This window comes from Ischnura elegans, chromosome 7 (assembly GCF_921293095.1).
Source record: "Ischnura elegans chromosome 7, ioIscEleg1.1, whole genome shotgun sequence".
Lineage (NCBI taxonomy): Eukaryota > Metazoa > Arthropoda > Insecta > Odonata > Coenagrionidae > Ischnura > Ischnura elegans.
The window spans coordinates 75,996,356-76,022,422 of NC_060252.1; the positions used below are offsets into that span (position 1 = coordinate 75,996,356).

Below are 26,067 nucleotides of genomic sequence, written 5' to 3' on the forward strand. Positions count from 1 at the left end.
ATCTGCAAGTATCTCCAAATTGTTAAAATTGGGCTAGTACTCCTTGGCTTCTGGGATCCTCAATCAGAAAAATAAAATGCATGTTAATGACATGGTACTGCTCAAAATAGCTTCGACAATAACGATAGAGTTAGGGGTTAACCAAAGCTAAAAAAGTACGGTTTGTTAATTAGATTGTGGATTGGTATGCCATTACCCAAGCCTGGAATTTGGAGGAGGAGACCGATAGCTGAGGTCATTTGGGCCAAACGTATAGAAGAGCGGAGAGAAACCCGGCGTTGCTATTAGCATGCTCCTGACGAAAAGCGCCAAGGTCGCCACAGCTTAGCGTCCTATCCGACGGATGTATCCTGTAATACAAGAGCCCTCAGCAAAGCACTCAAATAGTGCCATGTGCCATGTGCCATAGCACCTAGTGCCATGAGCATCGGTATAATTGCCATGAGAATTAAAGAACCTGGATAGCGTAGTGGTATGCGCAGTGGCCCGGTAAGCCAAAGGTCCGTGGTTCGATTCCCGGTCCAGGGGAATTTTTTCTCATGGCAATTGTTGTATATTTCACCGCCGTTCACGCGGCAGGTTTAGAAATATTACACACTCAAACAGGGTTCGTGCAGTCTCTGATTTATCTTCCCCAACCCTGCGATTTGACTCATGGCTGGATAGTCAAAACTCAAACCACTACTCCAACCCAATGTCTGATGCATTGGCTCTGTAGAAATTCTACGTATGCAATCAGAAAAATCATGCATGAAGTAATTAAGGAGTCTAATGGCATTAAAAAAAATAAAATGGCATAAATGGCATAAAATAAAGGCAGCGCCTAGTAATGTAACCCGGCGACGTCAGGAAATCACTTTAGGAAGGTTAATAAGGGTCGATGGAGTGTCATGGTGAATTACTTAAGGGAAGGGGCGTGCACTTTTCACCTATTTTTTGTCATCAGGCATGTAGTATTAGTTGTTTATATTTGGTTACATTTAAATGTTTGAAACATTTGCCAATGACTAGGTAGTAGTGCTGAGTCTCTATCTAATTTAACAATCAATACAAAAGAATATTTACTTATGCATGTTATGAAACAAGCTACATCACCAAGACATCGTGCGTCAAGTCGAATGCCAGACTGGATTTTCCGAAAAATGTACCTATTGGCATCTCAAGTGCAAGTTGTGAGATAGGTGACGGAGATCGTTCTCATAAAGCCAAAATCGGAGAGAGAAATCTGCGCAGTTGCTATTTAGTGTCGTTTTCAAAATTACTGCATAAAAGATTTGACTTTGCACTCAGTTACGCGAATGGGTGGAATTTTACTTACGCAAAGGTTGAAATTCGCCATGAGAGAAATAATTTTTTTTCGCATGCGATTATCATAATGAACTGCCCCAGTGAATTGTGGTACAGGTGAACTTGATACATAAAATGTTGGAGTAAATGGTTAGCGTAATTTGTGTACTGTCACAAAGTTTACTATGGATGTAGAAAAAATTTCACAAATTTTTACACTCAAATGTAGTTGGTAGCCGGCTGAGGAGCAATGAAGAAGAAGGCAGAGAGAAAGAGAGAAAGACTAACTATGGAATGGTTGTACGAGACATTTTCGCGAGGTGATGTCAGACGTGACAGAAAGATCTTGGTGAGTGCAAAGACTTTGTAATGAGGTGTTCATGTGAGGCTCCTAAATTATGTGTCACAGTTTTGCGTGATGATGCGACTCCATTCCTGGGAAATGAGAGCGGTTCTTGGAAAACTTGCTGTAGCTGATGTGTTGCTCTGTTCATATGCGAAAACTTTTCTTTACTTGGAACTTTGAACATAATAAATAATTGCGGTGCATTCGCCACAGTCTTGTTATTAGTTTACTTTGGCCGTTATAATTCTGTCTGAAATTTCAAAGTGTCAGCTATCTTATTGGTAGCAAAGTTGAAAGCTGTGTAATGATTAGATTTATAAAAATAATTAACTATTTAAATAATTTAGTAATAATTACCTAATTTTTAACTTTATATCCATTTTTTCCGCTAGTGGAAATTGTAAATTTCCGCTTCAAGTAAATATAATTCACGTACTTTTTAGACCGGTCGTAATTCGAAGGAAAATTCTATTGGATGCTCTGAATCAAATACAAATCTTTGAACAGCAAATTTCATCTATAAAGATCTTGGATATGACCCTAGTGTTCTTAACAGTTATTATAAACCAAAGAAATCATTCCGTTAATATCCACTCCACTTCAGTTTTGTAATGCGTGGTATAATCTTGACAAGGTGACTGTGAAAAGCACGAATAAGCTAGGAAAATCACGGAATTTTCGACTACCTAAACGTGTTTCAAATTAAATTTTTAAGTTGCCATTATGTAATGTCCTTTCCCTTGGGCTACAACCTTGTCGCGGTGGAAAGGCTTGCGCGCTCCTATGACCCCTAGAGCTGCACTGGCGGGATTAATTCTAAATTATTCCCGGTAGGGCCACCCATGCCAGATAGGTCGAAGGGTAGGAGCCAGACGAAAGGTAGTCCGCGTGATGGTGTCACGTAAAAAACACTGTTGGAATGGAAGTGGGAAACCCTACCAACTATCTCTTCCCTGAACACATGGAGTACAACCAAATGAGCCTCGGAATCTCATCGCCCGGGACCCGTCCGCAAAGGGCGGGTGTCGGGCACGGCAACGAGGTCGGCAAGGTCCTCGGGGTCGCCAACATGCGAAATCCTTGCAGAGACTTATCATCATCAACATCAGTGGCAGCAGCAATGAAGAAAGAAGAAAAGAAGACCAAGAAGATGGAGAAGAAGAAGTCTGCTATAAATGTGGGGACGTGGAATGTGAGGACTATGATGAGGGCGGGAAAGTTAGAAAATATCAAAAGGGAAATGGATAAAGGGAGGATAGATATCTTAGGATTATGCGAGGTGAGGTGGAGGGATGGGGGGGATTATTGGAGTGATGGGTATAGGGTTATATATAGTGGAGGGGAAGAAAGTCAGCGAGGGGTAGCTTTAGTATTAAACGGGAAGATGGGTAAGCGTGTGGTAGGTATAGACCAGGTTAGCGATAGGATTCTGGTGGTAGAAATTGAGGCGCGGCCCACCAACCTTGTGGTTGTCCAGGTTTACATGCCCACTAGCAATCATAGGGAGGAAGAAGTAGACGAGGTGTATGAACAGCTCGAGGAAATAATTAGAGACGCACCGGGTAAGAAAAATCTGGTAGTGATGGGGGACTGGAACGCCTCAGTCGGGGAAGGGAGGGATGGAAACGAAATAGGAGATTTTGGTCTAGGAATACGGAACGACAGGGGAGAGAAAGCAGCAGAATTTTGTAGGAGAAACAAATTATTCATCACAAACACGTGGTTCAATCATCATAAAGGGCGAAGGTACACGTGGAAAAGTCCAGGGGATGCGGGGAGATATCAAATAGATTACATTATGGTAAGACAGAGGTTTAGGAACAGTGTGAAAAAATCGCGCAGCTTCCCTGCAGCGGATGCGGATTCGGACCACAATCTAGTGCTCATGAAATGCAACGTAAGATTCAAAAGACTTATGAAAGTTAGGAAGGCGAAGAAATGGAACGTAGAAGCCCTGAAGGGGAGTATGAGGAGAGAATATCAGGAGCTAGTGGACATTAGTATGCGGGAGATTGAAAGTACGAAGACGGTAGAGGAAAGATGGGATAATATAAAAACGGGAATAGTCAAAGCGGCGGAGAAGTCAATTGGTTACGTTGACAGTAGAAGGATAAAGAAGCCGTGGATAACGGAGGCAATGGTTAATGAAATGGAGGAGAGGAGGAAGTGGAAGAACGTGGACACAGAAGAGGGCAAAAGAATGTATAGGGAATTGAATAATCGATTACGACGTGAAACTAAGAGGGCAAGGGAGGCTTGGTGGAAAAGACAGTGCGAGGAAATGGAAAAGTTCCAGAAGGATGGAGAAGTAGGCGCGTTGTACGCCAAAGTTAAGTCGCTATCGGGCGGCAAAAGAGGACAAGCCATGTCTAAAATTAAGGCTAAAGATGGGAGGATGCTAACCGAGCGGGAAGAGGTACAGGGTAGGTGGAAGGAATACGTGGAGGACCTGTATGACGGAACGAACAGACCAGAGAGATTGACTCTAGAGGAGGAAAGTGCAGTGGAGGAGGATAATCTTGGGCCGGAGATATTAGATTCAGAAATAGAGAGAGCACTTCGTGATATGAAGGCTAGGAAAGCAGTAGGCGTGGACAACATCCCGTGTGAGCTTCTGAAGAATCTAGGGAAGGAAGGTAAGAAGAGGTTTTTCGAACTAGTGCGCAAGATCTATGAGGAGGGATGTTGGCCGGAGGATTTCGTGAAGACGGTTTTAATTCCGCTTCCGAAAAAGAAGAAAGCTGTGGAATGCGGAGATTATAGGACTATCAGCCTAATATCCCATGCGGCTAAAGTGGTGCTGAGGATATTGAACAGACGAATGGAGGCGAGGGCAAACGAGTATTTGGGCGAAGATCAGTTTGGTTTCAGAAAAGGGAAGTCAACTCGTGATGCAATAGCAATAATGAGATCCCTCGTGGAGAGGAACCTAGAATATGAGCAGGACGTATATGTGTGTTTCGTGGATTTTGAAAAAGCGTTTGATAGGGTGAACTGGGTAAAGTTAATGGATATTCTCAAGAGAATAGGTGTTGACTGGAGGGATAGACGACTGATTTGTAATCTGTATATGGCCCAGACTGCGCAAGTGAGGATAGCGGACGGAGAATCTGAGTGGGCAAGCATTGGCCGAGGTGTGAGGCAAGGCTGTCCTCTATCGCCACTGCTCTTTAACGTGTATGCTGAAGAGATGGTAAGGGAAGCGTGGGATGAGTTAGAAGCTGGGATAAAAGTGGGAGGAATGATGTTCAAATCAGTGAGATTCGCGGATGACCAGGCGTTGATCAGTCGGTCAGCAAGGGGGCTTCAGGCCCTAGTGGATGCGTTATACGAACGTTGCGAGGAGTTTGGGATGAGGATTAATCACAAGAAAACTAAGGTAATGCGGTTTTGTAAAGCATCACGAGCGAGGAATGTGAGACTCAAGATAAAGGTGGGTGGTGAAAAACTTGAGCAGGTTGAGCAATTCAACTATTTAGGCAGTACGTTAGAGGAAAACGGATACAGTAGTAAGGACATAAGGAAGAGAATCGCATTAGCGAAGGAGGCATTCATGAACAGGAAGGAGCTTCTTAGAGGATCGTTGTGTAAGAGTTTAAAGAAAAGGTTAGTGAAGAGTTTGATCTGGAGTGTAGCTCTCTACGGTGCGGAAACGTGGACTCTGAGGACAAAAGACGAGAGAAGATTGGAGGCGTTCGAGATGTGGGTATGGAGAAGAATGGAGAGGGTGAAATGGACGGAGAGGAAAAGGAACGACGAAGTGCTGGATATGGTTGGCGAGGAGAGAAAGCTTTTAGATGAGATACGCAGGAGACAGAAGGTTTGGATGGAGTTAGTGCTTAGCGGTGAGGGGATGTTGAAAATGGTGTTGGAGGGTAGAATGTTGGGGAAACGAGGGAGGGGAAGGAAAAGAATAGGATTTTTAGATAGATTGAAAGAGAGTAGGCCTTACAGTGAATTAAAGAAGGCAGTGCTGGAAGGAAAGGGAGGCTCCCAGATCACCTCTTTAGTACTCCATGGAAACCTACCTTAATCGGTAGAATACTATAATAATAATAATTATGTAATGTCGTGACAGTCCAAAATTATCCCTCTCTGCGTGCCATATCGGAAACAAAATTCGTTAAGATTCATTCAGACGATTACGATAAAGTATGAGGCTTTGATTACACAATTCACAGTATTCCTGGAATAATCAGGTACATTTATTTTAAATTATAGAATTATTGTCCACTCTCCTACTTAAGGTATCCGGTTCACACATCTGTATCTGTGCCGATGGGTGATTTTCTTAGGAAAGAAGTAAATATTTTGGAGTGGATGGAGAAATGAAAAATCTCAGAAGCTCAAATCTGCAAGGCAGTTTGGCCAGATTAGAGATTCGCTCGTGGAGCGGAATTTGATTTGGGCGTAATGGATGCCCGTGAGGATCTGGTATTGCCTCATCGTTTATACAATTTTCGGATGAGAGAGCACACACTCGAATGTAAATTGACGGAGATTCGATCCCATAGCTACAGTTATTGCAAATGAAAGAAAATACGTATCTCTCGCGAGAAATCCATTTGCCTATATAGCTCCTCAAATCAGGAGAGTGAAATGAAATGGGAGCAGTCCATTGGGAAAAAAGCGGTGTTACCTAGAACGGTCTCGTCTCTAACGGTTCTTTTGTAGTTTACTGTATCATCGCCATGACTCATTGGTTTCATTGAATTTTGAAAAACGTGGTTGCTTGAGATTCTCCAGTTCATAATAGACTTTCCGTCTCGTATATATGGTCATTTAGATGTTTTAAAACCTGTTCGTAAGTGGAAAAATCCTTTGGCCCGAACTAATTATTTATTTCTACCCATTTAATTCGCAGCATGGGTTTTTCGTTCTTTTTATTCACATCTTTTCTACATCTACATAATACCCCGCAAGCCGCCTAAAAGGCGTGTGGCAGGGGGTGTTAGGACACCAGCCGTTTACAGCTAAAAAAAATGAAGTGCTCTAACGAAGTTGGGACTAGCGTTTATTAAAGTCCTTTATGGTTCGGGGGAAAAAAGAATTCCCATGTCTATCCGTTCGGCAAAACATCTCTCTTTATTTATCGCTTATGTCGGACCTGGAAATATAGTGCGGCTCTTATATTATGTACTCTGTGTCGCTCTTAAAGATATCCATTCTCAATTGTTCAATCAATCTCAGCCTAGCGCACAGCCTCCGAGTCTCCAGCGGCTCCCAGCCAAATACGCACAACAAATGGGTGACGATGTCTGTACGCCCGTAGCGGTTTTTGACGAACCGCGCAGCCTTCCTTTGTATTTTGGTCAGTTCGCGGATTAAGTCCTTCTGCACCGGATCCTATACGCTCTCTGCATATTCAAGGTGCTGTCGGACGAGTGTGAAATAGCACCTTTCTTTTACTTTCTCATCCGAAAATCTTCCGACAATACGCTTGACGAATCCTAATTTCTTCAGGACTATGCCGCAAATATTACTTACATGTGTTCCCTACGATAGGTTCGAGGTTATCGTAACTCCTAGGTACTTCACTATTGAGATGGTCCACCATTACGTAATCTATTCGTTTTTAGGAACATATCTTGCAACATCGCAATGCAAGGACAATATGACTTGCACCTATAGTGGCTGCTGAAACAAAGGTTTAACTTAAATTAATCCGAGATAATACAATTCCTTGATATTTTATTATTTCGTAGTTAGCACTTTTTTATTAGTTATTTCGTTAGTTAGTTAATAGGTTCGTGAATTTTTGTAACTCTTATTCTCTTATCTCAATACTTTGACCCCTGAACACTTAAAACTGCCACTACTCCATTCCATCTCCTTGGAAACGTCTACACTGCCGTATACAACTGATTGAGTATTGTATTTTCGATTTTAATATTGCACTGATCGTACCTGAGATACCAGTTCATTTTCATTTATGACGAGGTTTGTTCTAATGATCGTTTTTCTTGTACCAAAGGTTAATGCCAATTGAGATGTAGGTGTATAAAGTTCAATGAACAATATATGAATTACTAAAGCAAAGAAATATCTCATTATGTTTTTAAATCCACCCCCAAGAATAAATTAAATAAATTATGCTATGAATTTTACCTCCCACGTTTATGAAGGAATTGCTAGTTTTTGAATTTTTGGTGAATTCCTTTTTTCATTTAATAATCCATTTCCGATAAATTCTTTACGGTATGCCAGTAAATTATTCTTTATATATATTTTTTTTCTAAAAATCAGCTTACAGCAGTTGTTAGGTCAGTAAAATAGGGGATGTTGGCGACGGAAAATTTCCGTTTTGGAAAACCAGCGCTTTTTGTGCTTTTCGTTCGGTTACTTAATTTAGAAGAGGTGGATGCTTCGTGTAGATAAGAACCCATCTAGATCTGCAAGAGGCTCAATTTTTTAAACTCGGGTATCACTGGACCTGAGGTCAAAATCTCATCAGAGCATCGCCCGATTTTCACCACGCAAAAATCTTATACTTCCCGCTGATTTTTTTCGTGTCTTATCTATCCTGGTCTCCTCCTGCAGGACTGGTCAATTTTCTCCGGGATTGCTGAAACTTCCTTTTTCGACGCTCGGAAAGCCGCCTTTCTTCAAGAATCTCTTTATAAAACCTCTTAACACCCCCTCTACTTCCACTTTTTCTTTGGGATTAAAGTACTGCCCACCTACTCCCCCTTTTAATTCCTCTTTTGTCTTTAATGAACGCCCACTCTCTCGCTTCCCTCTGCCTGGACGCATATATTCCGCGCATTATTGCCGCTTACTGCACTACTCCTTTCGTCCGACAAGGGTGGGGATATGGGGGTAAGGGTTCCCTCCTTCCTTTCCCTCGCCCCAAACCCCTTTCCGTCCCTGTTTATCCACCCACCTCGCGCGACCCCTCGACCCTCACCCCGGCAGACCCTTCAGCTATTCCCTCAGGCACACTTGTGTGTGAGGTGGAGGGGGATGTGCTGCGCGGGTTTCAGACCCCGTTATCTCGCTGTGCTATCCGTCCATAAGGAGGAAGATATGGCTGAAGGGGTGGGGTGGAGTGGATGAGGAAATCGGTTTCGTTAGCAACCTATCACGCTGGGAACACTCGCCGGCAAACATTTTGGGTCCCACTGTTTAGGGAGCCAGCCAGCCTCCCCTTTCTCCATTCCGCACCCTCGCCTTTCACAAGGCCCTTGTGGTCCTTTACCCCTTCCTCCCCTGACTTCCCAGGATTGCGGCCTAAGGGTCAATTGGTCGGTGAAAGGGAAAGCATAGGCGCAGTTGTTGCTATACTTAGCGATTGTGGCATTTTTCTGACTAATAGGAAAACTGTTGCACTTTACCGCAAAATTAAATTACCAAGCTACACGTTTTAACTCACAGAGCATCATCAGGTGTAAGAAATTGAACGAGCTCTTGCACCTGATAGATAACACACCGTGCTGACCTTAGTGCTGTAGACCTGTAATCATTGCTGGCCATTTTCAATACTTTTGTGTTATTTCTTAGCAACCAACTATTGAATCGAGAAATACGTAGGTGTTTACTATAATTTTAAAGAATGAATTTTGCTTTCGTTGATTTTTCATTTGTTTATTTACAGTAAATTCACATTGTTAAAAAATGACAAGCTACAATTTTTCAAAAAACGGATGACGTAATATTACGCTCTTAGCACGCAAAGTGATACATTTTGGTAAATAAATTTAATGGAAAAGTGCATCGGTTTTTTCGATTAAGGAAACTTGATGTTGGATATTTCAATTGAGCAAAGCAATCGTTGTGTAGCAAAGTGCAATGATTTTTGACTTATGAAAGCATTCCACTGCATTAAGCCCGGATTCTTCGATATTATATTACTCACTCGTTGATTCAGTCTATGTAGGTTGGTATAATCTGACTCCAGACTCAGCCAAGTCCGTGTGGATTTCACTTATTTAGGGTGTTGGAAGTATATGGTACAGGACAGTTTCCTTTCCGAGGCCACCTCTTCCTTCGAGGATATTTTACTAGGGTGTTCGACTGCTTCAACCCACATTTGATTCTGGATTCAGGTTCCTGTAATTAAAGCTGTTAATATGAATAGAATCAACACATTCCCGTACATTTTGTTAATGGTCATTTTGTGTAGTGATTTTATTGCGGTTATAAAGGAGTTGACATGGATTTGTAAGTTGGAGGTGCGACTTAGCTCTCCATTTGTGGCAGATTACAGAATTTTTTTCTTAAATGGCCGTTATGTCTTTAATTTGGGTCTTGAAGTGGATTTAAGTACAATTACTGCTCACTCCATCAAAGCTAGTATCCCTTAAAAATTATTATTATTATGTCAGAACACTTTGAAGCCTGAAGCTTTCTTCCCTGATTACTGTAGTTTGAGGTATATTCATTGACTCTGGATCATCAAGATGTCATGGAAGTATTATTATCTTGTCTCGTCATTGTATCTATTGAAGGGAGGAAAAAGAAAAAAGATTGTTCTGACAGCTAGTATTTTTCGAAGAAAACTACCGCAATGGTGAGAATTTTCAGGCTCCAAATACACGATTCCTGCACCCTACGCGCAATAATCATATATTTCCCTCGCGATGAATTGTTCTGAAAATTCGTTGTATTGACATTTCCAATTATGTAACTGTTATACGTAACTCGCACGATTAGATCCTTTACTTCGTAAAAGAATTTTTTAATACGTTGCATTAATGATTCTTTTCGTCCTCATCATCATAATTCAACAATATGGATATTACTTTCTCAGCTCTGTTCTGTTTACTCAGCTGTACATTCAGATATTCTATCAGCTAATTTTTTTTCAATATTACATTTATATTCCCACTTAAATTCTTATTAACGTAGCATGTAAAATTGGAACCTTCCTGTGGCTTACTTCGCTTACATTTGTCATTCAGCATTCGACCTCATCAGGCCATCTTGCCTCATGATGTGCGGGATTAAGTTGTCCTCTTCTTAGAGGTTACAGAAGGCTTCCCTTGCTCTTGGTCGTATTGATAATTTCAATTCATACTCTTTGAGTATCTATTATTCTATCTTTTAGTATCTATTTGTATGATGTGTGGCTATTTTTTATTAAATTCCCTCCTCAAAAGGGGAAAAACTGCCAAATGAACTGGAGACATTTCATCAATGTTGGTGGTTGTTTTCGTGAATTGCTGCGTAGGTAAAATTTTATGACTCAACATTTCAGTCCTCCTACTGGGAGCGTTATCAAAAGAATAGGAGGGATACCGTTCTCGTCCCGAGCTTATATAGGTTTTTGGAGACATTTTAATAAATATTTTAATGTCTTGCCTCATTTCAGATGGGATGCCGACTGTGGAACTTGAGCATGCTGAGCGTACTCATACTGACCTTCTCCAATATACTCCTCACCATACGGCTCCTGCACTCTTCAGACTGCCCGCGACCCTCCATGCCCGGGCCCTCCCTCACCAAGCAGTCCTCATCGGAGGATGCCGAAGGAGGAGGGCCCATCTCCAACAGTCCATCCAAGAGTATGGAAGCCTCGGAAGGAGCGGAGACGCAGAGTGTCCGCTTCCAGCAGAGGGAGCAGCCGGTCCCGCCACCTCCTGCGCCGCAGCCGGGTACCTCCACGGGCGGTGCCGCACCCTCCTTTGACGTCAAGAGTAGTAGCGCCACCTCGGTGGCGGCCACGACCATTAACGTTCCACCGGCGACCACCACCACTGCACCCGTCACCGCGGCGAACCTTCCCCCCGCTCCCTACACCACCGAGTTCCGCATGGACCTCAACTACGGTCGCTGGGACAACCGGAGGCTGTTCAAGATGTTCGACTTTGTCGTAGTCGGGGAGCAGTTTGCCAACCTCTCCGCTCGTTTCAGCGTCTGCCTGGCAACACAGAGCTCCCTGGAGAGGCTCCACACACTGGCGCAGGTCGCTCACCAGTGGTCAGGGCCCATCTCGGCCGCGGTATTCGCTGCCGCGGACGAGTTCCCTCTGGTTCGCTCGTACATCCGCTTCCTCCGGCGCTGTTACTCTCAGGTGCGGGAAAGGGTGTCATTCCACATGGCCTTCCCGGGTGAGCGTCCTCCCACCAAGCGGCGGAAAGTTGGCGAGATGACGAACGTTGGGGACGCCACTCCGTGGGACCCTCTGGACGACGACGACAGCGGTTTGCCCAAACTGGACTGTCGCAATCCGGAGGCCTCGCTCGAGGACCTGCTGAGGCTCCGCCGTCCCGAAACGGTTAGGTGGCGGACCAAGTTCTCCTATCCCCAGAACCACATGCGGAACCAGGCGAGGAAAGCGTGCCAGTCGCCTTACGTGTTCCTCACGGACGTGGACGTGATCCCGAGCACGGAGCTCGCGGAGAAGCTGGACGATTTCTTGGTGGCGAGGCCCGGCGTGGGTGGAGGGCCCGGCCACCAGGGGGCGAACGGGGCTTGCAGGGGCCTGTGCGCGTTTGTGATACCGACGTACGAGTTGGACGAGAGGGTGCGCTTCCCGCAGAACAAGACGGATCTCGTGAGGCTGGCCAAAAAGGGCCTGGCGAGGCCGTTCCATCAGAAGGTCTTCATCTTCAATCAGTTCGCCACGAACTTTTCGAGGTGTGTATGTCAGCATAAAATGTCCAGAGGTCGAAAATAAATATGTGACACATTCTTAGGCTTCCTTTTATGGGACCAAATCATGGAATTTGGGAATAATGTCATTTATTAATCTTTCACAGGAAGTTTTTAATTAACTGAACCTGTTTATAAGTTAGATAATGAAACTTTCAATTTGATATTGGCCTTTGATAATGTAAGTAATTATAACGGGCATGACTGTGGGAATCTTTTATCGTAGCAGTTAAAGGAATTTAAAAAATTCTTTTTCCACAAGATGTTGATTCCTTCATCTCCTTTGATAATGACTAGTAAGCAGTTAAAAGCTAGGTTGGTAAAACGTCTTTCTAAGTCACGCGAATTTCCATATATTGACATTAACTTTTACAGCCCTCCTTGAATCAATTTTTGTATGTTTTATAAATTCCAAATTGTAACAGTTAATTTCCTTACAAAATATTTATCAAGACAACGAATCATAGTTTCAGCACTCTACAGTTATCAATATTAAGGTAGGCATATGTTTAAAATGCTATCAGTGTCATTATTTTTTATATTTGATAAGGACGTAATGAACATCCATTAGGTTAAGCACGATAAATTTACGTGCGTTAGCATGGTACTATTACTTTTCTCATCTGGGTTGGAAGCTTGGAAGAAGAAAAACTTCGCTTAGAAACTTTATAAGTTAGTGAAAAAATCTTTAGTCGCCTCAATTCAGGCATGCGTTCTAAAATATCCATTTATTGACGATCTTGGGTGTTGATGCTCTGTTATCTTCTTAATACAGGAAAAAATTGATTTTAGACTAAGAATGATGGTGTTGTATTTTTAATATACACCATTTCTTCGGTCAAGTTCAAGATATGAGGCAATAACCTTGGTGCCGGAATTTTTTTTTACACTCTCACAGGTATTATTAGTCACTTGAAAAAATAATAGTACCCGGGGAATATAAACATGTTTGTTATTTTATTATGAGGTTGTTGGCCACTAAGGTCTTTTTATTTTTATTTCTTTGAACTATTCTATTTTCTTTGAACGTTGATAAAATAATTTTTTTCCAAAGGCTCAGCGGTTGATTTGTTACCAGTTTACTCGTTTAAACTCCTTCCCCTGAATATGTCAAGAAAGTGAAAACGTCGTCCGTGAGTTCAAGAGTGTGTATTTATGTGACCAGCACTCAAAACTAATTAAATTGCATAATTTTGTAATATAGTGTAGTCATTATTTATCTTTTAAAACATCTATACATACTCTCGATTCACATTTAAGTCTGAATTAATCGAAATTTATAATATTTATGAGACCATATTATCTAATTGAATAGGTGTAGGGATAAGGCACCGTCTAAAATATTAACACCCTCTCTGCCCCTTGTAGCAGCCTCTGTATTTTATTATCTTTGTTTGCTTTTGTGTCTGTGGTTTTGGTATATATATGTATGTTGTGAGTCTATTAACTGCTTTACGACCCGACAGGTGGCAGGATGAGCCGGAGTCGCCTGGAGGTTTTGTCCACGTGAGCCACAACGTCACCAACTTCGAGTTCCTTTACGAGCCGTTTTACGTCGCTGCCGATTCCGTACCACCACACGATGAACGCTTCATGGGCTACGGATACACGAGGAACACGCAGGTAGGAGAGAGATGGGCGATAAATTTAAATTAAGCCGGACTTGGGGCCGTAAATTTTAAGGGCCCGGAAGGCGAATGGCTCGCCTAAGATGGGCTAATTGTCCGGCCTCTGAATGGCTTGCGCGGAACTATGAAGTCGGCCGATCTCTTTAAAGCTCCTAGTGTTATTTCATACAAATGAAGTTGGATATTTGAATAACATTTGGACGGGAAATATTTTCTATATAAAAATTCTAGGATTACACTTTTAACACTGAATATTTTTAACCCATTCAGTTGTAAAAGTATTTTTTTTTAGATGAAAAGGATATTAGATCTGGCGCTGAAATGGAGAGTCAACATCTTCCTCAAGTAGTGTCTTCAAGAGACCTTTCCATGACCTATTGCTAGCCATTACATGCTTTGTTTACATTTACTTATAGCATTAGCTTCGGTATTTAATGCCTTGAGCAGTAAATGAAAAATTCTGCTATTGTATTGTTAATCAAGAAATCACCGATAGCCTATTATGCCCTAAAAACGACAATAAGGGCTCAGAAGAAAACTGATTTTTGCCATTGTGCGAAAATATAAAGAAAATAAAATCATCAAACTGTCAGTCGCCACTCCTTTGTTATTTTCGTTGTCATGTTGCCAATTTGAGACGTAAACATACCCATGCAAACAGGGCCTGTGGCGTCAGGGCGCATTTTTCGATCCATCAAAATTGATTCAAAAAAATATCAACTTAAATGGTCTACATTACAATGTGCAGCATACAAGTTTCCCTCGGCATTGACTATCTTGAGGGAGAGAATTACTCTGTCGTAGCACTTATGAAATCTTTCATTAAATCTCTTTTTTAATCGCAAATGTTTCACCTTGAAAGTGAAGGACTTATCTAGCTGTGCAATGGAAGTGAATACGATTTCAATATCGGATGGAATTGGATTCGAGGGTCTATGCCACCGTTATCCTGCTTCAATGCAAAGTTATCATATTTTGGTGATACATAGTCAGCTGTTTTATTTGATATCCGATTCTGTTCCAAAATGTTGAATTATGCAATGAAATCAAACGTGAAAACCGTATAAAATTTGCACGCTCTGGGCTTAGCGGATATTATAGGCGGAGCCGTAAACTTGAAAACAGATTAAAAATATTACCCTTCAAGTACAATCGATTACATCGATAAATGCTATTATCTAATTCCTCTTCAACTAATGAATCGTGAACATGTTTGTGGGTTGGTAATTAGTCTTTTTGAGAGTATTCAACAAGCAATTTTGTATCTTGGCGAAAAGAATATTTTTCATGGAAAGGCCGGAAAAAAGTTTCGGATAGATGTCTGCCTCTATTGATATGATGTAAAATCGACGCTGTCGAATGCGTGAAACATTGCATTAGTCATTGATTTAGGTTATTTGCACTCTGGGAATATTACGATTCCTACTTAAAATACATTCGTCAATTATCTTAATGAGTTAGCAATTATCCGTTAATCGGCTTTATAGACCTGGGTTATTAATTTTGAAATTAAAATTTTCAAGTGAATTTAATTTACCCTTGGACAGGTGCTAGGTTAATTTGCGTACGCATTCTAATATAAACAACAAAAGTAATCTTTTACCGATTGAATTTTTTAAACTATGCGTTACAAAATTGTTATAGCTGAATTATGGAGCCGTGAAGATGATTTAGTTAGGCCTGACTTGATTTTGAACCCATGGAAATCCTCAATTGCATTTTGTGATTGCATATTGGTTTATCATAGACCCTCCAAGTATTATGTAGTAATTATATTTTGAGGGAAATGAAGTTTTCTTGTAATACATATGTATCATAAACAATTTTTTTATTTTCAAAAGCTAAAATTAAATCAGGATAGTTTGTTACCTTAAGAATTATGACAAAAAGTAGGAAAAATATGTATGTATCCTGCCATTCGATTTCTTTTTTTTTTAGATATTAGCACGTACTACTCACGTAATAGAGTAATAATCAATGTTGATTGCCCTGAGATTCCTGCTCACTAATGATGAAGTCCATAAGAACCGTGCGATCAATAGTGAATTGAAAAGTGCATCCCTAATTCAGTATTCGTTGTTTGCACATATAATTCAGCAGTTCGATGTAAATGCATCAAAATTACATTACCGAGTGACGAATTGTGATGGAACTCGTCGAATACCCGCAAAGATTTTTTTTTCAAATTACTTCCCGAATGGAGTGACTACTGATTACAGGGCGTGAGTAGCAATGAAAATCATACTATTTTGGCGATTCATCCACTTCCCTCCCACTCTTTGCATTATTTTATGCTCATTTTCGTCACGATATTAATTTGCAATTTATAATCAGCTTGCTCCGACTCTAAGCACTCAGTAAATGTCACAAAAATCCTTTTGAAAGTTATTAGGCCGTACTGTTGTTTCTTCTCATTATTATTCACTAAATATTTCAGTTCGCTATAAGGGAACTGAAATCAGATATTTTAATGAAGCAGTAATTTGGTATTAAAATTTTCTCAGTTTAAAAATTATTTGTCGTACTTTAGGATTGCTTTGGTTAGCTAAATTTTACGGGGTATGTGGCATAAGCTGTTGCAACTTGAGCGAATGAGTTATACTGGTTCAGGATTGATATAGTGGAAGTAAGACATATTGAAAGGAAGGGTAGGTAGACTTTTCCACAATTATTTAATACGTACGACGCGTTTCGTACTAGATGATGGTTCTGAGAGACGAAATACATCTTAAGCATTTAATAATTGTGTAAAAGTTTAGCTACTTTACGAATGGGTTTGAGTATTGTAAATTTCCCTTGACTACGAAATTAGAGGGTTTGATCGAAGCTTGTTGAATGAAAGCGTAAGAATTCACGTAGTTATTACTATATCAGGATTCTCTTACAATTATTCCACCAAGTAAGCAGCGGCAATCAAATTTATTTCTCGACAGATGTCATTAGCTGAGGACCCTCATTTAGCTAAAGGTTTCAGTTATTTTGCGAAAGTGTGCGAATTCACTACAAATTTTGGAAATTGTTCCCTTCCACATGCTATTCCAAAAGTCGTCTTAATAATAGTGTGGTAGGTGTTAGAACGATAACCGTTAAAACTCTCAAGAGCAACAAAAATTAAAATTGCGCCATTTGAGAGATTTAACTACTGAGCTAGGCCTAGCATGTATTAATGCCCAATATATTTCGCGGAAAAACGAATTCCTACACCGATTCGTTCGGAACGGAATCTCTTTATATAATTAACAGTAGCGGGTATAACTTAGTGTAAATCCTTTATCGAAGGAATAGAAGAAGTAAAAACTTGGATATTTCCACATGGTAATTTATTGTGACCGACCATGGTTTCAGTATAGCGTAGCATTATATAGGCGGTGGTGGTGGTGTGGTCAAGGCGTGGACCTTGACAAGGTTACGCTGTATCGAAACCGTGGTCAGTCACAATAAATTTCCATGTGGAAATAGCCAACTTTTTATTTCTTCTATTCCTATCTCTTAAATACTGTGGTCGTAATATGATTTTCTCCGTGCCTCTATAGAGGGTATCTGTTCTTAATTGCTTACAAAACCTAAGCATTGCTTGCAGACCTCTAGACTCCCAACCTAATGCTGTATAACATTCTCTGTCGTTCCTTGCAAATTTTATTACAGAGATGCCAAGGAAAATAGGATTGGGGGTGGTTACTAATAACGTGAGGTGATATTCGCGAATTTATGGCATCCCCTCCCCCCCCTCAGTGAGAAATCGTGAGGTATGGCTCCACCCCCTCTCACTCCCTTTAATCTCACGTGAAATTGTTGAAAATGCGTGTTTTCATTGTATATATGTTAATATATGCTTAACTGCGATGAGTTCATTAAAAATTTAAACAATTTTTTCATCTATTTTATTTAAGAATAATTAAGACTGGTATTAAAGATGACTAAAATCACAATTTTACTCTATTTCTTGCTGAAAAAATTACGTGATACTTGCCAGAACCTCCCGTCTCCCCACGTGAGATTAGGTGAGAATCGGCTGGAACCGCTGCACCCCCTAAACGTTTCATGTCATTAAGGTATGCACCAAATATCAGGGGCATTGTAAAGCTGCCTGTAGACATATTGTCATATGGTTAAAGCCGATGAAAAAGTCTAAGGTTTGCGCAAACCGATTTGACGGAAAGGAATATCACTGTTCATTTTGTCTTCATTTCATTAATAAGACAATTCACTTGATAAGTAAAGGTAATGTTGATGTTCTTTCTCCTCGTATGTAATATACTGAAAGAACTTGTTATTTTCCTCTCTTATTTATTTCTACCGACCCAGGTTAAGGCACATAATGCCATTTTCAAGGACCATTGAAATTAGGATGTGTCGAAATCTGGGTCTGTTGATATAAAGAAGCATAGAAATAGACAAGTTCTTTCATTTTGTTAAGTACCACTACTCCAAACAGTGGCGTAGCCAGGGTGGAGGTCCGGGGTGTTTCGCCCCCCCCCCCCTTCGAAAAATAAGAAAATGTTACTTTTCTTCAGAAAATATAACAAAATATTGAAAAATCAAGAAAATCACTAAGTATTTCTTTGAAAAATGATTTTTTTCGGTAGTGAAAACGGTTTAAAATTAGTTCAAAACTCTGTGATTAGTACCCTGTTTTTCAAACAGTTTTCCCCCCTTATTTTGGAGCCCCTCGGACAAAATTCCCTGCTACTCCACTGGCTCTAAACATCATTTTGCGTGGTAAAATATCTGGCAAATGTCCGGAAAATGCCGTGGCATTTTTTTAAGCCGCCATGTTAAGATATTGCATTGGATTCCCACTAATTTTTGTTGCAAACCATATTTCAGTTCGAGCCCTTTTCGAGGCTTGCATTTGCGAAAGAGAATCATCTCTCCTTGACTGGTTCCAAACGCAAACTGGAACCGATCGTGAGGAATTTTTAATTAGTCGCAATTAGGGAAACCCATATGGTGCTGATATTCGTTTGGTCTCTCGGGCGGCGGGCGCGCGCGCTCACAATGAAAATCGAATGAAAAACTTTCTCCCTCTGGCATCAATAACGTGCCTTTGTTCCCTTCGTGTGAGGGCGGGAGGGATGGGAGGAGTTTTAACTCAATAGAGAATTTCCATGGCGAAGTAATCGGTTATATTGCTGACGGCTTGCTGCGTTTATGGATTGTGTGAGAATTCTGCTGCACTGCTGCCGGCGGCGCGCGGGATGCTTATCATTATGAGCTGCTCTCTGGCGGGGGCGCCTGGAATCATTTCATAGAGCCGACCGCTCACGCATGATTGATGACGTCTATTTAAGGGTTTTTGGGGATTTTCCCAATTTGGCTGATTGCTTGGATAAACTCCAATATTTCACACACCCACCCCTTCCTCCTGTATTCTCTTTCCGTACTCCATACCCTTTCTCCCCACCCCCTCGTGATGGATAATATTAATCACTCGGAGACAGTTTTGATGAAGTTTTTGTTATCCGTCACGGCGACACAATTTTTTGGTAACGTAGTCATTTTTATTCCGGTGAATTTCCTGACGATGTATACACATAAAAGATGAAGTCCTTTGTGTAGCCAAGGTCATCGGCAAATATCGCCGGGAGTAATTCATTAGGTGCCTGGAGTTACCCCAAGAGTTACCTTTGTACCTACAAATCCCTCATCGTGTAGGGTTGCCTTGAATTTCAGGTGTGAAATTCTCGCTTCTCCGAGCGAAGTGATTTGTTTTCTCTTATGGTGATTATTCAAAATTTTATAGACATGGGTGCGGTTGTCGCGACTTGGGTAAGGTATAGTAGGATAAAGGGAGAAGTAATATTACTTAATTCAAATATTAAAGCGGATTTCATTGTTAGGATGGTCATATCTCTTCATTCTTTCAATGGCTTTTACTAATATCGATTCCTTGCATTGCATTTATTATTACAATGGTTCCCAACTGTTTTTGATGATTTAGGGGGTGTTTTCTTTGAATTGATTGTTTCATGGAGATAATCTTACATATGATTAAAAGATAATAATTCTCTTTCGCTGGCAAAGTATAGCTGATTCAGAATCAGGCCATTTTCGTATTTAAATTTTTTTTATACATTCTTGTTTCGTAAGAATTATATTGCTGCGCCCAATGGAACTTGGGGATGGAAGAATTGAGGATGCTCTTGATTTTGAAAAACAGAATGGAGCCTGAGGTCTGAAGAAATACTATTTTCTGCTTATTTTTTTATTCAAATATATTTTGTGGCACTATCTTACCGTCAGTTGTCGACAGAAATTGCGAGATAGCGTATTTTTTATCATCCTGGGAGTCTTATTCTTGAATTTTTCTGGTGTTCGAACCTCAAAGTCCTCGTTTCTTGGGAGTTAAGCGTGGGATTATCTTCGTGCAATTGGACGTCGAATGTGACATGGCCCGGTAGCTGGAGTTGGAGCAGTGTATCCTCCTCCGCTCGGAGTTTGCATCAGTACCTCCGCCTTGCCGTACCTTGATTGGTCTAGCGTCTCACTGTGGCGTTTACGGGGGATGAAAGGAACCTTTGCACAGAAAATGGGGTTTTTGCGAGAATCATTTGTATTTTTTTTGTCATTTTCCATCTTAATTGCGTCCTGACGATAGGAGGAATCTTTCCTTGACCCGTTTTTCTCACGTGCTCCGTGTCTCTGGCATGTTACAATTTCTAATAACGCATTTTCTTTTTGAGTGCAATATATTTTATTAAACCATTTTCAGTTTTATCTATTGTATCTATGGTATTGTCTGATTAATGTAACATTCGTTTTGACACGCATGATGAAGCTTCAGAACCTATTGTCGATCAGTTGACATTATTTTAAGGTTTATTGTAATTAGTGATACCAGGGCATTGACAACTCTCTCCCCGTGGTTACGATTGCTGGAAAATCATGATACTTTTCGGGTATAAATATGGTTTTTATTTGCATTCGGCGTGCATTCAATATTATATGAGAAGCTTTTACCATTATCTTATTATATTATTATAACCGATATTTTTATCTTAAAAAACTGGAGTTATAAGATTTAATTTTTTTAATTGTCATCATCATCTTTTTATTAAATATATAATAATAATTTTATTCCATAGTAAGTTTATTTAATTCATCTATATATTAACTCGTAATTATTATCTGTGAAAAATGATCGCTGGAGAAGTCATTGTGTTATTAAAGGAGAGTTTTTCTGCTTTTGTTCTTTACGTCTATGTAATAAAAGTTCGAAGTCAATTTATTTAGCCTTGTAAATTTTAATGAAAAAGGTGCTTCTATTTCTTCCATGATTGATTCGTATTTTACAAGACGTGTTAGTTGTTAGTTATCTCAAAGTTCTCGGTTATTATTGTTCCATGCCACAGTTGATAATTTATTCGGTTTTTACTCTCCAATTTTTGACGGTTTCTTTAGCATCATTAAATGTTAAAGTTTCTTAAAGTTATTGTCACTGCCGTTATAAAATCATATTTTGATAACCATATTAATGCCTTGCCGTCATGATGCACATAATTACAGGTCGAATGAAATAAGTATTTCAAGCGATTGATTACTTCATTAATAAAAGTATTATTTTTCATTTGTGTTGATATTTCGGTGCACTTGGGAGTCTTCATCGCGATATTAATGTTAGAGAATAAACAATTTTCTTGAAAAAATTTCGTAAATTGTAATTATGATCGTATATAGAGTCATAATGACTAATGAGCTTATTTTTTCCAAGCGTAGCCTAAATTAATTATACCTAGATCATTTGCTTATTCTGAATTGAACAAGATTGAGGCCAGTCGTCGAGTTGACTCCCAGTTCAGTTTTGTACGATTCACTTTAAAAGTGAGATAAAATCTTTAATGGTGGTTCCGAATTGCCTTTATTCATTTAATACACTTTTTTCTCACGAGTTCAAAGTATAGAAGGGTCCTAGAAAAAGTAGGATACAAACTTTAAATTGAAAACATGAAAGTGAAGCTGATAGATTTCCGCAGTTTCCAAATGTAAATTCCTTATTGTGTTTGCAAACTCGAAAGAAATCTTGCTAGTCTTTGTCTTATTTCTCTGCGCTAAGAAGAGATAGAATGAGACTCTGCAGTCGTCACCGTCTGTGGATCCAGTGCATGTCCTTGTGCACTGGGTACAAATTGTTCTTCGATCTTTAGCCTTCTTTTGAGCAGTTTTGGCGCTAGGCAAACTCTCTCGTCGGACTCTTCCATCGAATTGGAAAGCAATGTTTAGGTAAGCGGATAGATTCCCTCGGCGAAAGAGAAATGGCCGAAGTGAAATGTAAAAAAAAGGTTTGTTTTATCATGGTTGCCCCCCCCCCCCCACCCCCCGCCACTAGAGCCGCTATTTTCTTTAGCAAGTGGTGGCAGAGAGGAGGAAAAAAAGCCAGCCCAGCGAGTCGGGAAGCAACGGACAAAGGGAGTTGCGGGGTTGAAATAGGAAAGAGTAAGGAAAAAAAATGTCCCTTCTTTCTTAAGTAAATTTTTACTTTTGAATTTCTTTTTTTTATTCTTTCCCGCCGTCTTAATGGAATTGTCTCGCAGCGGCGGGCCGTTTCCTTCTTTTGTTCGTCTCGCATTATCGCTCCGTCTCGCTTCTTTTGTCATTTTCTTTTCTTTTTTCCTCCCGTTTCGTTTCCTCATCCTCCTCTTTCCCTCCGTATCTCGGAATTTAATGTCGCGTAAAGAGTAGCTTGGGAGAGAAGTCCTCTCTCTCTCCGTCTCTTCAGCTATCCAGGGCCCTTCAATTCCCTTCACTGGTGTCCGAATGGAGTGGAGGCAGACCCCCTTGACATACAGCACTGTATTTCTCTGTGTATGTCTATGGCATGGGCTGCAAGAGAAAAAAAGGGGATAATCGGAATGAATCTTCGAGCATCTCTCTTTATTCTTTCCCAATCTCTTCTCTTTGCCTCCGTGTACGTGGGCGTAATTGGCGCAGCTGACTGTGCAATCGTGAAATTGATGGAGAGCTGTTGCTTCTCTTTGCTCTTGAGTCGCTGTTCATTTGCGTTTTTTGTTCTCCTGCTCCAATAACCCTCCGTTTCTTTTTTCGTTCCCGAAAGATTTCAGGTCACCGAATTTCTTTTGTCGGAGATAATTAGCTTTTCGCGTGCCTGCGCCGATTTCCGTCGTTCTTTTTGCCGGTTTTTCTCTCTCCTAAAAAAAAATAATTTTTTGATCAAGTCCCACGTTACGAAGAGTCGGTAGGTACACATAATCTACGTTTAACGTTTTTGATTCGGGCTATTGGAGCTGAAATGCTATTTTTTTAGACTTAATTACGCAGTTATTTTAAGCACTTCATCCAGTTACACCGGAGTTAACAATTTTTTTGAAAGTAGTTTTGTTCGAGAAGAAAAAAAATGCCGAAATTTCTCTGCCTTTAATGTTCACTCGTCGGACGTATTTTTCCGTCCGCATTATATTATCCCTCCAATTAATTTTGAATGGTAATTTTCAGGTCGTAATTAATTTTGGGAACACTCTTTGTATCCGATCGCTGCGGTGAATTTCAATATTTGCATTGCCCAAAGTAATTTTCGCAATAAATTAATATTTACGTTTGGAATTCCTTGAATCACGGCGAAGGAAATTATATGTATTCCTCATTTGCAGGGATTTTCCGTTTTGTGCAATTGATATAATACGTTTCCAGGGCCGATATTATTTTATGTGGGAGCTTTAAAATGTTAAAAACTTCTGGTCTTAGACATTTTGATATCCAGATGAAATATTGTAATTGCTTTGTATTAGCAACTGTTTCTTGTATCTGCCAAATTTTTAACAACTGCGACATTCGCGATGTAGCATATACTAAGTTATTCGGGATCGAGCCACTGTGTTTTGATTACTTAGCTGCTAATAGTCAACTTCACTGCGTTAAGGGAGTGGCCCGATCATTTTACTTTTGCCACCGTATATTATCTAATTTAGCCTTTGTTTTTAACTACATCAGTGATTTTCTGAGTTCCATTTAATAAATAAGTGAGCATAGATTTCTGTGTAGTTTTAATCTGCAATCACGAACTCTGTTCTTGAAATTATTATTTGAACATGAAAACTCCTGGCAATAACATGTGTATGTTTGAAAAGCATGTGGTTTAAGCCGATTCAAATTAAGAAATGTAATTTAGTTTCATCGACTGATCAATTTCATTTAAATAATAATTTTGACATCCCTCGTCATCCTGACGTCTAGGATACTATTTTTTATTATCAATCAATGTTCAGTGCTACATAGTTTTCCGAAAAATTATCCTAAAATCCTGTACCCGAAGGTAAATATCGCAATAAAGAATTTAACATTGTTTTTTTGGCCAATTCCTTTCGGAAGTATTCAGAGTGAGCATGAAATGATTTTAAGCTAAAAAATATCCCATGGTAAGCATGAACTAGTTAAGAAGAGGTTAGAGCTAGATTTATTCGCACTTTAAGGTTCTAGGGCTCTACAAATGATTCTGTAGATTTCATGCTATTAATGAGTCTATTTACCAAAGTTATTGGTGAAAATGTTCTTTTTCCATTATCTTGCTTGGCTGCTTTATAAAGAGCATTACTTTTCCTCGCCTACTCATGCTCTAGCTATATTTATATGAACTTTATGATTTAATTTCCTCCTGTTTCTTTTGCAAAATAAGCTGAAAATATCCTAGCATATGGTGAGACGCTGGTGAAAACAGGGATTGAAACATAGCGAGAATTTGAGTTTATGCCCATGCAGCATTATGGCACATATTATAACGTTCGTTGAAATAATGGTGACATGATACCAGTGAGTATTGGCAATCAACTTGCGAAAAAAATTATAACGTTCCGTAACTTTCTCTTCCACGTTACCTCTATTTATAAAGTCTACTATATGACTTTCTATATGTGTTATTAGTCCAAGTGTCTCAATTTGAGAGTGAAACTATCCAATTGCATTCGATGATACACATCCTTGGCTGACGTGGTTTTATAGATGGTGGTAATCTACGCCTATTGTAAGCCTTTGCGGTCCAACACCGAGACTGGCTCTACAGGCCTTGTGCAAGCATCAAGTCCAGCATCAAATTGAGCTCAATATCACAAGGCTATATAAGGGGATTTTACAAGGGCAACGTTTCAAGAGATGTCACACATAGATAAATTTTAAATAATTAAATCTTTAATGGAACCTATAGCATAATATTTCAGTCGGTGGAAGTTGTACTGTAAACAACAAAATAAAGCATTTGAAAGGCACCAATGAATCCTGTTAGTTATTCCTTTTTTTTCTAAAAATTATTTTGGACCAGACTATTTGAATTGAAAAAAGTGGACCGCAGAGGGTTAATATTGATTTTGTACTATTTATAATTGAAATTATTATAATGGGAATGTCAAAAGAATTTTCTCACCGACTATCATTGACAAGGATGGTGGATATAGTCTGATGAACTGGTTGGGTGTTGAAAATCTGTGGTAAATTGCACAGATTCATGTTTTTGGTGATGAATATTACGTCTTCAATTGCAACATTTCGCACACAGTCATTTATTTAACTTAAAAATGGCAAATTTGCCAGCGAGAAATATCCGCGATATATTTGCCGTTTAAAAATGACCATGCACCATGGTTCATGCAAATCATGGAAGACTAGACAACGCCGGGAGGCAATATGTTTCTCACATCCAGCTGAATTCTTTGCTTGTCAATGGGGTGATGAAAAATAACTCACTAGTTTCTCCTTCTGTACTTGGAAATGAAAATCTGTAGACTGATCGTAAACACTACGCATAGGTGAATTTAGGATCATTAATCCCTGAACGCCGCTGCTACAGGGCCCAATTAATTTTACGAGGGTTACATAAGCCATCGGCTCGATGTCACGGAAGGGTTAACATACTGTATTTATGGTAAAGGTTTACTTTCCATAAATCAGAGGTCCGACGGACGACACATCTTAGGCACAGTCTTAGTCCAATATTTAAAGGACAAACAGACTCAGATATTAGATATCGGGGTGGAGAGATCTTCTGTATCGAAGAAGAAAAGGAATGAAAATTCGCCATTAAATAGCGTTAAATACGCAACGAAGTACTTGTTGTGGAAATGTGGGACTGGTTTGAAGATGAGAACCCCAAATATTACAAAAGAGGATCCGTAAGTCGGCCTCTAAATGTGTTGTCAACTACCGCGCATTTAAATGTGTTTACAGAAGTCGCCACTGGCGTCGCTGACGGACAAATTCATTCGATTTTCA

At 40.0% G+C, this 26,067-nt stretch overlaps 1 protein-coding gene across 1 annotated transcript in view; it reads left to right on the forward strand.

The window, feature by feature from the left end:
- The first annotated feature begins 10,943 nt into the window (after positions 1–10,943).
- The window catches only part of LOC124162394 (beta-1,4-glucuronyltransferase 1), a 90,609-nt gene continuing 75,485 nt past the window's right edge, over positions 10,944–26,067 (forward strand). The window contains exons 1-2 of the mRNA XM_046538918.1: positions 10,944–12,211; positions 13,693–13,849. Of these exons, the coding sequence (XP_046394874.1) occupies positions 10,944–12,211; positions 13,693–13,849 (1,425 nt within the window). The remainder of the gene's footprint in view (positions 12,212–13,692; positions 13,850–26,067) is intronic.